Consider the following 13,889-nt stretch of genomic DNA (forward strand, 5'->3'; position numbering starts at 1 on the left):
ATAATTTTAGGTTGCCTTTAAATTGAAGTACTAAGGGTTTTTATAACCATATTTTGAATCAAACCTTGTCATTGGTCATTATGCAGAGGAATCGGTTTATAACGAACGCTAAGCCTCAAGTAAAATTTTATATTTATTTGTACACTAACCAATGCAGAAAAGACAAATTGTTCTGCAGGAACAACTATATCCTAACTAACCAGAGTGAAAAGGTAAAGATTCATTCTGTAGTCCCATCACCAAATAGATTTCAACTCATTCGAGCCGGCACTTCTTATTCGATAATTCTATAATAACCAGTCCCTAATTCCCTCGACTACCTCATCTTTGGTTTTGATACTGTATCAGATGTATAGTATCGATATTCATAAAATTTCTTATTTAATTAATTATTGTTATTATTTAAATTTTAACAAGTATGACTTCTACAGTATCGTCCAATTTGGTAGGAGCAAGCTGGAAAAAACGCCCCCCAAAAAAAATAGTTATGTGCAGAAATGACTTACACGTGAGATCCAAATTCCGGCTGACTCAGCGGTTCTTAAACCTTTTAAAATTTTCTACATGAAGGCCCTATGAGAAACGCTGGGCACTATTCGAAAGAAATACTTTTATCTTTTTTCTGTTCCCATATAACAGTTACTCGGCTTACTATCCTCCCTTAAAACAAATATCATGGAATGCCAAGAAACGTTCCTCATATTGAAACTGTTTACAAGAATTATCTCAATCATGCCTACTAGAAGGAGTTGACATTTCAATAATTTGTTAATGGCCCAAAATTATTTCAGGTATTATTTAACATATAATTAGTCCTTGTATGGTTAATAATCTTTGGTTATGTATTCATCAAGATTCTCTTACGGATTGTATCCAAAAGAATTAAGTCTTGTATAGCTAAAAATAATTGAGTAATTATATCAATATAATAGTGCGTCGAATTGATAATACCTGTTGCGTCTATCTATGTAATTTCCAATTATTCAAATTGATTTATACAAATAAGTCCATTTTCTTTTAAATTACTTGTATCAATATATTCAAATAAAAAACTATATTCTTTCAGGAAGATATAATGCGATACGATTTTATGTTGGTTTTTTTTCGCATTTGACCTCTGGAAGAATACAGATTTTAATTCTGAATCCCTTTTTCCCAATAACTTATTTTACAAAAATAAAAGTGACTCTTTTTTACGGAATAATTAATCTCATTTTCACAGATACAGTTAAATGTTTCATTAATAAATATGATTTTTTTTTTCACTTTAATGTATAAAAGGGAACACAGTCCATTGTTAAATGATGGTGCGCATTGTTTACACAAAATAAGTTTCTATATATGATTATTATATGGATGTAAGGGACAAGGAAACTCAGAAAAGGGTATTGTAATTTTGAAGATGGAGAATGGTCTACGAAACGTCGAGGAAAAATAGAGGCAAGATTAAATAAAAAGGAAGACACAACATTTTATAAGTATTAATGTATAAATAGTCTTCCATTAAAAGAGCAATATTAGTTTTAAATGATATATTTCTGATAAGAAAGACTAAAGAAGAGTATTTTTAGGAAACGTTGAATTTTAATAAAAATTATTGTTTTATAAAATTAAAATTGTTTAGATTTATAAGATACGAAATTTCAAGTAACAAGTGAAAAACAACTTAATTCTACTAAAATTTATTAATTGACCTAAAACTGAAATTTGAAAAAGTGCAAATATTACAAAATTGCGTTATATTTTGTCATAATTTGAGATGCATATGTTTTTTTTTAATAACAATATTAGTTCTGAAAATTAAAGCATTTATTGTCTTTTCAGTAATCTATTTGACAGGTCATTTAATAAAAAAAAATATTGCATACAATTATGTTTTGTTAATAAATGGTTTTATAGTTTTTTTTTTGTTTTTTTTTACTTTTTAATTCTTAGGAATAATTTTTTAAAATATTTTATGGATATATCCAAATATTTACATATTAAATATTTGTGATAGTCTACACAATAGCCCTGAATTGAAAATAAATTTCATATTTATTTTTAAACTGTCATTTCTTATTTATTTTTAGATCTTCAACTATAGCGATAGTATAAATCAAAATGATTATTGTTCTTATCAGCTGTTAAACAAACGAAAATGATATAGGAGGTCAGTTCGTACTACTGTTGCTAAATCCTTATCAGTGCTGATAAACCTCATTTATAAACAGACTGCCGCAGAGGGGTTTCAGAGTCGCGCGCGCTGCCTTCAAACGCCGTTACGTCATATTTAAAAATAGATTATTGCCTTAAATGGTTAATGTTTTATTTTTAGTACTATTAATAACTACAATTTACTTTTTGTTAAAAATAAAATAAAAACCTTAAAATACGGAGGAAAAGCAGCAAGTGTATGACGAAGTAGACACTGCTACGATTTTGATTTTTTAGAATAAACGTTTGAAATAATAAATTAAATTAATTACTTTTGAGTATGGAAAGAGCATAGACAGTGGAGAAGCCTAGCGGGCAGTAAGGGAACTGGACGATCAATATGGTTCCGTTCTGGGTCAAATGATTTCCATAGCGCTGTTTAAAGTGGGCGCCAAATCCCTCCGACGTCACAGCCTTGTGGCAGGTTATTGCAACTTCTCTTTCCATTGCACTGCGAAGTCACCAGTTTATGGATAAAGTTTTTACTTATTACACACGATCTTCTTATATCGATATAAATCATAACTTAATATGAAGTTCCCTATTTCCTTTGATAATAATATAAAATATAACTTTCATGTCTTCAGACATTTGATTTGACATTGAATGGTAGGTTAAAATAATTAAATTTCATTTTTATAGGTTGAAAAAATGTTTAGGATTTTGTTATTTATACAATTATTTGTTAACCCTTTATTTGTGAAAAAATAATGATGATTTTCTCTCGGGATATGATAATGTGATAACTACTATTGGACATTAATATCGATCAAATCTGAACATTTTTACGTGGACAACTTTGGGACTATGAAGATAGTTCTCTGAGGCAACATTGATTCAAATAGGTAATACAATATGCAGGGACCGGTATGGATAACATGTTAGCTTCAAAGTAATGCAATGGCTCAAGATTGTAATGCCAGCAAAATATTTTTGTTTGATGCAGAATGTGTTAAGTCTGGGTTAGTCCCATCGTCCCTTATGACTTTACAATTAATTTAATAGATCAAATAACATAATAGGCACATAAATCAGGCAACAGATAACACAACAGGACAGACATAAGCTGGACGTTATGTGTTCTAAGTCCCAAGCCAAAAAATAACTCTGCCATAAATGAATCAGAAAAACTTCTTGATCATATACTTAAAAAAAAATGTATTAAAACACAGAATACTTCACCTAGTCATTCAAAACCAGATCCAACTAAAGATAATACAAATGCAAGCTCAGTTTATTGCATTTTACTATAAATGGATCACATCCTGAAAAAAGGAACCAATCTTCAAAATTGAAAAGTATGATCTAATGATTTTACATTTTTACTCATTCCAAGTTCTGCAGAAAACATCCAACTCTCCATCCGAATGTTTATGCAATCTATTAACTAACTATGAAAACACTAAATCATGAACACAAAAACGACCATCAAAAATGTAGTATCCCAGTATTAGAAAATATGTGAAGACCACATTTGCGTAAAATATATGTTCGTTAAAATGCTGATTCTTCTATTCCCAACTGATAAAAAACTTCGCCTTCGCCTATTTCAGGAAGGTTAGGTCACATTTATCCATAAATATAAAATATTGTGTGATTGTAAACAAAATTGATTCTGCTAGTAATTGATATCAGATTCAAGCCTCTGAAATTCGTTAATATAATATATATGCATTAATTTGACAGAAATTTAAGTGGCACAAGTAAGAGAAAAAAAATAGTTATCCCCTCAAATACAGTACAGATTGTTGGTCAAAATGTCTTCAAAGCTCTCAAGGCCGATAGAATTGTGTTGTTTTTTTCTTATATATATTGTATTATGCTAGTGTTATTTTATAACTAACTATACAAAAATAAAGGTTAATTATCGATACCCCTGTTGTATTTTTTCGTTTCAAAATTCATTGATAAAATACATATTTAACTTTAACCAATAAATAATCGCCTTCATTTCTGATTAGACTTAATACCAAACGTTAGTCCCATAGGCTACACAATATTTCACATGTCATGAAGTGATAAGACTGGAATCCAACCATTTGTCGAAAGTAATTGGAAATCATTACTCTGTAGTCCGATTCCTGTGATGTGCCCATAAAAAATATTAGCAACACTATATTCAGGCATTGAAATTCTATCAACTATGTTACATTTTGTTTTCTTATTTCAGTAAAAATTTATTGAAGAACTTAAAAAAAAATATTTTAACAATACTTGGTATATAGTAAAAGATTCAACAATAGTCACTTTTCAGTATAATAATTAAATAGAAATTGTAGGAAATCTACTTTTTTAATAAGCTAGAAGGATTATTCATGAAGAGATAAAAACTAGAATAAAATTTGTATCTAAATATTTTTACTTTCCTTACAACCTATGTAAATTTCGGTGATAATTTATAGGATTTTTTTTTTCTCACCCTTTTATTAATTTTATTATTTCAAACAAGAATATATGTATTCATAATAATACATAATGCATAATGAACATAAATGCCCTTTCTTTGCCTGAAGGGCATTTTAAGATTGGTTGTGGAATCCGCAGTGTGCATGGGAGCACTGTGGCGCTTACTCGCCGTCTGCGTTGTCACGAGTGGAAAGGGACCTCTCTACTAGTGATATAGATATAGGAGGAAATACACTTGAAAGGTAGATATATTTAAGTATTTAGGTTCTACGGAAACCAGAAAAAATGAAACTGATGAGAAAATAAAAACGAGGTAAAGGCGGGAAATGTTTTTTAATTTCGAAATTTCTTAGCTCGCGCCTTCTGTCCAAAAATTTGAAAGTTAGAATTTACAAAACTATTATCCTTTCTCTGTTATTTTGGATACGAAACGTGGCCTCTTAAACCTAGAACAATACCTCAAGGTTTTTGAAAATAAAGCGGGAAATAGCTGCAGCAAAATAATCGAAAAATGAGTTTCTTATGTTATATATACTTTGATTCATTTTATCTTGAGATAATTATATTTGCCAATTATAATAAATTAGATCCATTTAGTCTCAACATTTTTAATTAATTTATTTTACATTTCCAATGTTTCGGCCAACTTTGTCATTATCAAGGTTAACCTACTAATTATAAACTAACTTTAATTACAGTCTTATTATCAACAATTATAAAATAATTATTGGTTATAAATTAGCTTACTTTCGTTTTCAATTTCACAGCCTGTTAATACTAACGAAAAACATTTGTTTTGTTGAATCTTGAACCCCGATGCCTACATACAAAACTGCGCACTGATTGTGCAAAGCAGTAGAAAAACGTATTGTAAACTCAATTAAAACCAATATAACTATTTAAATAAAGATAATTCCACCTCAAAGAACAATTTCTGTTGAATCAAAACAACTTACATAACAAAAAGGACGTGAAGATCTAATTGAGTCTTGGGTAATGTGAGTTCAATTCCCATCTATCTAATATTTGTTCATCGGCGATGTACATCATACTCAGTGTTTTCAACGGGCATAGAAATAAGTTGAAACCTCTATATTTTTATAGAAATTTGCAGTATTTGGCTGCCCTTGTGTGAAATTAAACTGGGCTCAGATGTTCGAGTTACCATTTTTAGCACAATTTAATCAATGTTTGGTTTATATTGTGATAATACGGTTAGAGTTTCTTACGTCCTTAGGTATGACGATATTTAAAATTTATGAATATTTCTAACAAAGTTGAATCATAACTATCTGTAACCAAATAGCATCTATCGTAGTTTTAATTCAATGAATCAGTGTTGTATACTCCGAAAAATAAATGCAGATTTAAAAAATTAACATTTATATTTTATTCATAATTATCTGTAATTTAAAACGAAATTCATTAATTAAGTAACGAACTAGTTATTTAGATCGCAAGTCCCACAGTGGGTTCGGTAGAGCACCTGTCTTCTAATGCGGTAGGAGAAGGCTGAATAAGGTATTAAGAAGGATATTCGACCTTAAGAGGGATGAAATAAACTCAGGCAATTGGAGCCATGGGGCACTCCTCCTGCTTCCATCTTGGAAAATGCTCTATCCCGTATTAAAACTCTTGACCTGATATGACTACTACTGCTACTAAAAAAATTAAAATTATGGATAATTTTTTCCATGAAAGGTTTTCATAGATATTTAATACAATTTGAAAAAAAAAAAAAATGTTATCTATTCATCAAATCAATTTTATGGAACATAACAAAACCGAATCTATATCATAAATGATAAATAATAAAATCATCCATTTTGATTGTAATGATAATATTAACAATAATAAAGATAATTAATAATTCAGATAAATTATGTATTACCATAAAATATTTTATATTATATATTGTTTACCTATAACAAAATATACTTAAAAATGTTTATAATTTATTTTATGAGTTTAATTTTTCTAAAAGTCAACTAAACAACAGAAAATCCAGATAAATTATTGTCGGGTCAGACTGACCCTGCCTTACTGTTTGTGCTCTGTCTCTCATACCTTGCCATTACAAAGTTAGATATAATCACAAAGAGTGAGTATTAGAGCTATATCAACTAAGGTCTAGTGTTGAGAAAAAATTAATTTTAATTACTTTGGCTAAATTAGTTTATACAATTTTGGACCACAAATAAATTAAAGTGATTGATTAAGTCGTTAAATTCAATTTAATTATTTAGATATTTAAAGAATTTAAATACTGCAGTTATTTAAATGTTCAAATCAAAGTATTTGGCTAATAAAAAAAAATTAATTTATTTTATTTAGAATTTCAGACTATAACAGTTAAGAACAGCATATATAATATATCCCAAAAAAAGAACTGTAATTTACAAAATGAATTTATATTTTTCAAATCCAGAAACCAGTAGGACAAAGAAAAAAATAATCTCCCATATGAAAAATTAAAAACCATAAGTTACTTCAAAAGTGAAAATATACATTATCTTCTTTCATACTTTAATAAAATATTATAGATTATTATTAAGCTGTAAGAATCTAAACCAGAGTTTGAGAAGGCCTTATTCTTAGAAAGTTTAAAAAGGCCGTAATCAAATTTTCTGCAAGAGTGACTTTACATATAAAAAAAAAAAAATGAATGGTATGAATTAGGCCCAAGCACTTTTCTTGTTGGAGGCTAATTTTTATTTTTATTTTTTAACAATCCACTTAACTTATACATTTAGAGTGTTTTAAAACTTCTGAAGTAAAAAATTGCTTAAAAAGTAAGATTAAAACTCTCTTTGAAGGTTTTAGGCTGACATAGAATTAATCCCAGATCATACATATTCAGGTAATTGGGATTGTTATGTTAGTTTCTATTAGAAATCAAACTTAAAAGTAAGATGCCATATATTGCATTTAAAGATTACAATATCTACTAAATTCATCTTTTTCCAAAATAAATGGGTTCGTCATAAATGAAATTTCTTTTTAATGATAAGCTGTATTCATAATATACCTGAATGTTAAAAACATTTTCTTACTATCACAATTTGTAATTACATCTTTTCAAATGCTACCTATATATCTTGGAAAATTTAATTTGTAACTTTATTGTCGTTTCATTTCATTTTCTACTACTATATCTACAAGGTAATAAAAAAAAATAGTAATGTCTAATTGCCTCACACTCCTAATGATTTCCTTCAATATTTCCTTGACTGTGCACTCTATGTAATTGCAACATCTAAAATTTGGCTTAGAACATCCATTTTTTTTCTCTCGAGCCCTTACTTCTGGGTACTCTTTCATACAATGTGATAGATCTGCCCGCACAAGAGGTGGTGATGAGATGTACATTCCTAATAATGCTAAAATCCATCTTCTATCTCTTTCTCCCTTCTTCCTTCCCCCTTCATTTTGATTATTAACCCTCTGAGGTATTTTCAATTTTCTCTCCCCAAAAACACAATGCCATTTATTGTCCTTCTTTTTTTTTTTTTACATATTTCAATCCTCATTTCATTAATTAAGCTAGTTATCATTTATTCCATCAATAACTCCCAATACCTTATTTTAAATTTTTACCTTAAATTAAAAATCTTAAGATACATATATAATTGATATTTTTATGCTGTTTTTAAGCTAGATTTAAAAGGTAAATCTTAATAACTTTTTTTTTAAATTAGATTTAAAATAAAGGCTAATCATTTTGCTTTTAATATATAAACAATATTTACACTTTTTAAAATAACCTCTATATTCTTAAGCAGTAGTTTTTTTTAAGTAGTACTTCAAAACATATCATAATCACAAATAGTATTTACACATGTACACCTTTAATTTAGTGTCATGGTTTTCATGTAGTTATAAGTATTTATCGACATATAAATACAAGTACGAAAGTACCCTTTACAAGAGATTACAAGACAGACATAAAACCTTGTTATAGACCTTCAATACACCTAAATTACTTTTGTCTTCCAAGTATTTCAGTAAAATAATAGCAGTCATATAAAGTTTTAAGAACCGACAACCTAGTATGTTTTCATTTATATTTTATACCTCTACATCATTTCTCAAGAAATTGGATATATTATATTCCTACCATTAAGAAACTCTATAAATTCTGAACAAATTATCTATAATGATGATATTAAAACTTTAAATGCCTCTATTATTCTTGTTCTTTCTTTGACTAGTGAGAGAAAACCGCTTATTTAAAGAATAATATGATGATACCTAATTTATGTGGATCTTGTATCAATTTTTCTATAACAAGCTATTTAGACTACCTTATTAGTGTAGTACAAACCAGATTCTACTATCGATTTATTCATTGGGCTCCAGATTTATTAATTTTTTCATTTGAATTAGGTTGTGCATGGGGTTTATTCAACACTATGAGAATAACTAAATTAAGAAATACAGTTCAGTCAAATAAACAAATACTAAGATAAATGGCAGCAACATATTAATAAGTCTATTTTCTTTCCAAGTCAGAGATAAATCAGAAGGTACAGTGTTGTTGGGAGAAAAATATGGAGTTCCAAGACTGCCACATAAGTGATTTACTCACTCAGCTGATGATTCTTTGATTATTCTTATTTTTGTTTTATTAGAAAAGTTTCTTTTTTTATATTTAATTTAGAAAATTTGAAACTAATGAAATACAAATTAATTAAAAAGAAAACAATTATAAGTCAAATGAATTTACCGAACAGCTGCAGCTTCTTAGTTAAATATGCTCTATCTTCTCTGATTACCTCCACAAATATCTCTGGTTTATTCACTAAGAATATAAAATCTGCTATAACAAATATGCTCTAATAAAATTTTTTTTTTTATTCCTATTGTATTATAACTATTATATTCAATTTTGGTAAAACTGTAGTTTAAAAAAAAAGAAAAAGAAAAAGATATTATTTTAAATCAAAACATTACGAATCTTTATGAAAATAAAATAACTAATGAAAACTCGACATTTATTTTATCTAAGAAGAAAATTTAATTGTTCAGAAGACAATCTTTTCATGTTGATTTAAATCTCAAATCTATTTCTCTCTGGGTCTAGTTGTGTGCTATTTCTTAGCTACTGATCTCTGGTAATGGAAAGTTGATCTTATACATCAATATATAATGCTGTAATTATTACTAAATTTTTTCTATAAATTCTTCAGTGGGATAAAAATGTTTAGTTACTATTTTAAAAGAAAATTCAAGTTTCATCACTAGCATGCATACATTTTTTTTAAAATACATAATACCTTTAATTAGCTCAATTTATACATAAACTTTTAATTCAAGGATAATAATAATGAAAGGCATAATGAACTCGAACATTTGATCGTGATAATACCAATTATGCATGATCTGTGTACTTCTTTCATCTATTGAAAACCAACTCTGCAAGGTCAGTATTAACACAATCTCCTACTTACACTTTGGTCCCTGATACGTTTACCTAGTCGTTAAGTACTGATTACCTTTTTAGGAATTCGTTCATTACTAAGCCCTGCTACCTTTCTTACATGTTCATTTCGACTGTAACAATATTATTATTTGAATTATATTGACTGGTTACATGCTCTCAAATTTAGTGTTGTGTATCCCCTTGATTCTCCAGCAAACTCATACTTTCTAAGTGAAGTATTAAGAACATTTTAAAATATATACCAAAGAAAAGCATTAAGATAAATATTTAAATATAAAAGAAAAAAAACTCTGGGAGAAACATTAAATAATTGTTAGTACACAGTTGGAAGATTTCAACTGTATTTTAAAAATAAATATTCTTTCCCCTTTCTAAGCCTGAAATTAAAACTTTCAAGCATTTTATTAATTCAAGAAGGAACATAAACTAGGTTGGAATAGTTATGGAACCACTATAGATAGGTATGGAATGCCACAAGAATTATGGATGAAGATCATCTAACCTTACTTCAGCATTAATGAATATAAGAACTAAAATCTCGAAAAGTAGTTACCAAAGAAATTCTGAACTATTAAAAGGTGCAAGAAGCCAGGCTGTAGAATGGTTAACAATATAGGAATAAACAAAAAACGTATTCAATTGGAAAACTGTGCTCAGTTAATAGGAAAAGTATTGGTACTCATTATTTCCTCTAGTTTCAGGGATCCTTTTTTTTTTTTTCTTTTTTTTCAACTTCGATCATTACTGAAGTTGCAATTCAGTTTTATACAATGACTGAAAAATTTGATCAGTATTTAAAAGCTAATACAAAATAAACATAAAATTCTGCACTATTAAGTTATAAATATTTAAAATCTAAGACAAAATAAATGTAAAAGTTTGGATTTTAAAAATAAAATAATAATTATTGTAAATTCTTTATCTTCAGCTCCATTTTTTTTTTTTTAATATTACCCCCTTTCTGGTCATTTTTGACATGGGGGTTATCTAAAGGTAACTAACCTATTCTATTCATTGCGGGAGGGTTAAGTTTTCATTTTGTGAGGTCTCCACTTTTTATTTTGTGGCGGTACCATGAAATGAAAGGCAATACTCCAGGCCGGATTCAAACTGGCGCCGCTGCAGTTATGAGGCAGTCAAAGCTGACTGCAGACTGCCTATCTTCAGCTACATTGATCAATTTATTTGAAGGCACAGGCCAGAGGTTCCCAAGCTGGGTTCTGTAAGCCTCTTCCAGGGTTTCCGTGAAATAATTAATGAATGGATCAAATCAACGTCAACTCAACCCCACCATTTTCGACCCCACCATCTCAGAATTTCTTCAAAGTTATTCTTTCTTATGTTTTGCTAAATAAATGGATCACTTTATTAGTATCAAATGATAATAATGTCAGGGTTCTCCTACTTCTACCATAAGGTTTCTACAATTTTCCTTCTAGTACCATAAGGGTTCCGCCACCAACAAAAAACCACTGGTTTAAGTAGTATAAATTAATAAACATTAGATTTTATTTTTCCAATATTATAATAAATATTAGATTTTATTTTTCCAAATAAAATGAAAAACCAGAGAAGGCTTAATTATGTTAAAAATCAAGTAATATAGGATCATTCTGTCATTTAATTATTGATCAAATGAATCTTAGTTAAATAGTTCTTGAAACATTGTAAAACAGTATAAAGAGAAGAGTTTGCTTTTCTTAAAATGGAAATGAGAAATATTTTGAAATGTTGGAACAAGAACCCTGCCATCTACTACTAGAATAGCTAAAACAATGATGTCGCAACTGTTGTGTACAAAAGAAATAAGAAATTTAATTTGAAGTTCTAAAAAAAAATTTTACTATTAATAAAAATTACTAAGTTATCTGGATTTAGTTTTGTTATTAAAATGATATAAAAACCAAGACTAGTTTTATTATTGGAAACGATACATTTTAACTTTTAAAAATATAGACTTTTAAATTTGTTTCATCTTAGTATTAAACCAACCACTTTTCCTTTTTCATCTATACTGGAAAGTTACATCATAATCATGGAAATTCCAAAAGACTTAGAAGAAATAATAGGGCATTACATTTTGTAGCAACTTAAAATTTATTTTATTAATAAATTATCTTTTGGTTATAAATCATATAATTATTTTGTTTAATTTTTAACAATATAGACAAGATTTTAATGAAATATGGAACATTGTTCAAACATTACCATGCTATTTTTTATCTAATAGTACTCTTATATTAAGTAATTCCTGAGATATCTCCATTTTTTAAAATGTTCTTTGTTAAACTATTTGTAATTAAATGATTATGTCTAGTGATTTTACATAGAAAATAAAATTTTAAATTACTCAAAACTGTATATAATATAATGTTGAATATTGTTATTTCATTATATTTTTTAATTAGATAAATGTAAATTTTTCTTAGATATATTTTTCAATGATACTAAATTCACTATTTTGCAAATATTAGTTATAATTCAATAATTTTTTTTTAATTTAGAGTATAAATATGTTCTTTTGCTAAAATTATTAATTTTATTCAAATTCAAATTTTTTAATTAATTTAAAATTATTATATTCTTTCATAAATATTTTCAGATTATATATGTATGTAATGATTTTCACTAACCTTTTTCTTTCTTTTTGTCAGTTTTGATGTTGAGAATGGCGGAACAAGTGGTCGAGCTGAGGGGGCTGCCTCTCCCTCTGCAGTCCTTCTCCTTCAGAACCTACCTCAGCGGCGCGAGTCGTTCCTCTACAGGTCAGACTCAGACTTCGAGGTTAGCCCGAAGTCTATGTCCAGGCATTCAAGCATCGCTTCTGAAAGGTAATCAGCTAAAGTTAAAATGTGATTTTGTGTGACCAAGCACTGTATATAACATCATGTAAATAACATCTATCCTCTTTTTGTAAAAATTAGTGTTGTATATAAATCAATTTATAATTTGATGGAAGAAAAAAATTGTTACTTTGATCTTGTATATAAGTTCAAGAAATATCTGTGCATTTATGTGTGTATTTATTTGTGTGAGCAGATATATGTGTATTAATACAATTTATATATAGAGTTGTCTGGCTTCAATAATACTCATTAACTGATACCAAAAAGTACAACTAATTTTATTTAATAACATATATTTAGATCAATATTGATATTCAGAAAAATTGATATTGGTTTTAATCATCTTTGTTATGATTTCTTGATACAAAGCAACTGAGAATTGATAACAACGATATTAAATATAAATCAAAATTTAAATCTGTGATCAAAATAGACTTTTTACAAAAATAATTTTGTAAATGCCATTGCTCCTTATTTATTCCTTTTGTGGCATATAATGTCAAACAACAAAGTATTTTTATTTAAAGTATTTAAATACATGACTTTTAATGAAATTATAGTCTGATCTTACATATGATCAGTCTACAATGTCTTGAACTTCTTAAACCATATTTATCAGATATTTGGTAAAATTATTTACTATCTACTTAAAACTTCAATGATTTTATAAGTCATAACATTGTTGTACTACTTTTAGATAAAAAAAAAGTGTTGCTTTTTATTAAAAAATAAGATAATGGCAATAAATCTAATTTTTACCTTTCACAACTTCTTAACTACAGATTTCAACTACCACTACAACAAAACAAAATAATCCAATGCAAGTTGTTACATTCCAAAGAATAATATTAAAATTTCATTTTAATGGAAAAAATAATTTCTTTTAATTATTATTAAACAATTGATTGATATTTCAGGTGTGGCTAAGTGGCAGAGATTTAAAAACAATTTTTTTCATATCAAAATAATCTATGCTGCTTTGACAATATCGCGCCAAA

General features: G+C 27.7%; 1 protein-coding gene across 2 annotated transcripts in view; it reads left to right on the plus strand.

Moving 5' to 3' along the window:
• The window catches only part of LOC106690683 (3',5'-cyclic-AMP phosphodiesterase-like), a 50,310-nt gene that overhangs the window by 34,513 nt on the left and 1,908 nt on the right, over positions 1-13,889 (plus strand). For both annotated transcript variants that reach the window (XM_067049374.1, XM_014436192.2), the window contains exon 2: positions 12,700-12,876. In XM_067049374.1, coding sequence (XP_066905475.1) covers positions 12,700-12,876 — 177 coding nt within the window. The remainder of the gene's footprint in view (positions 1-12,699; positions 12,877-13,889) is intronic.

The sequence above is a fragment of the Halyomorpha halys genome, unplaced genomic scaffold (genome assembly GCF_000696795.3).
Source record: "Halyomorpha halys isolate HHAL.00 unplaced genomic scaffold, Hhal_1.1 Scaffold1817.1, whole genome shotgun sequence".
Taxonomy (NCBI): domain Eukaryota; kingdom Metazoa; phylum Arthropoda; class Insecta; order Hemiptera; family Pentatomidae; genus Halyomorpha; species Halyomorpha halys.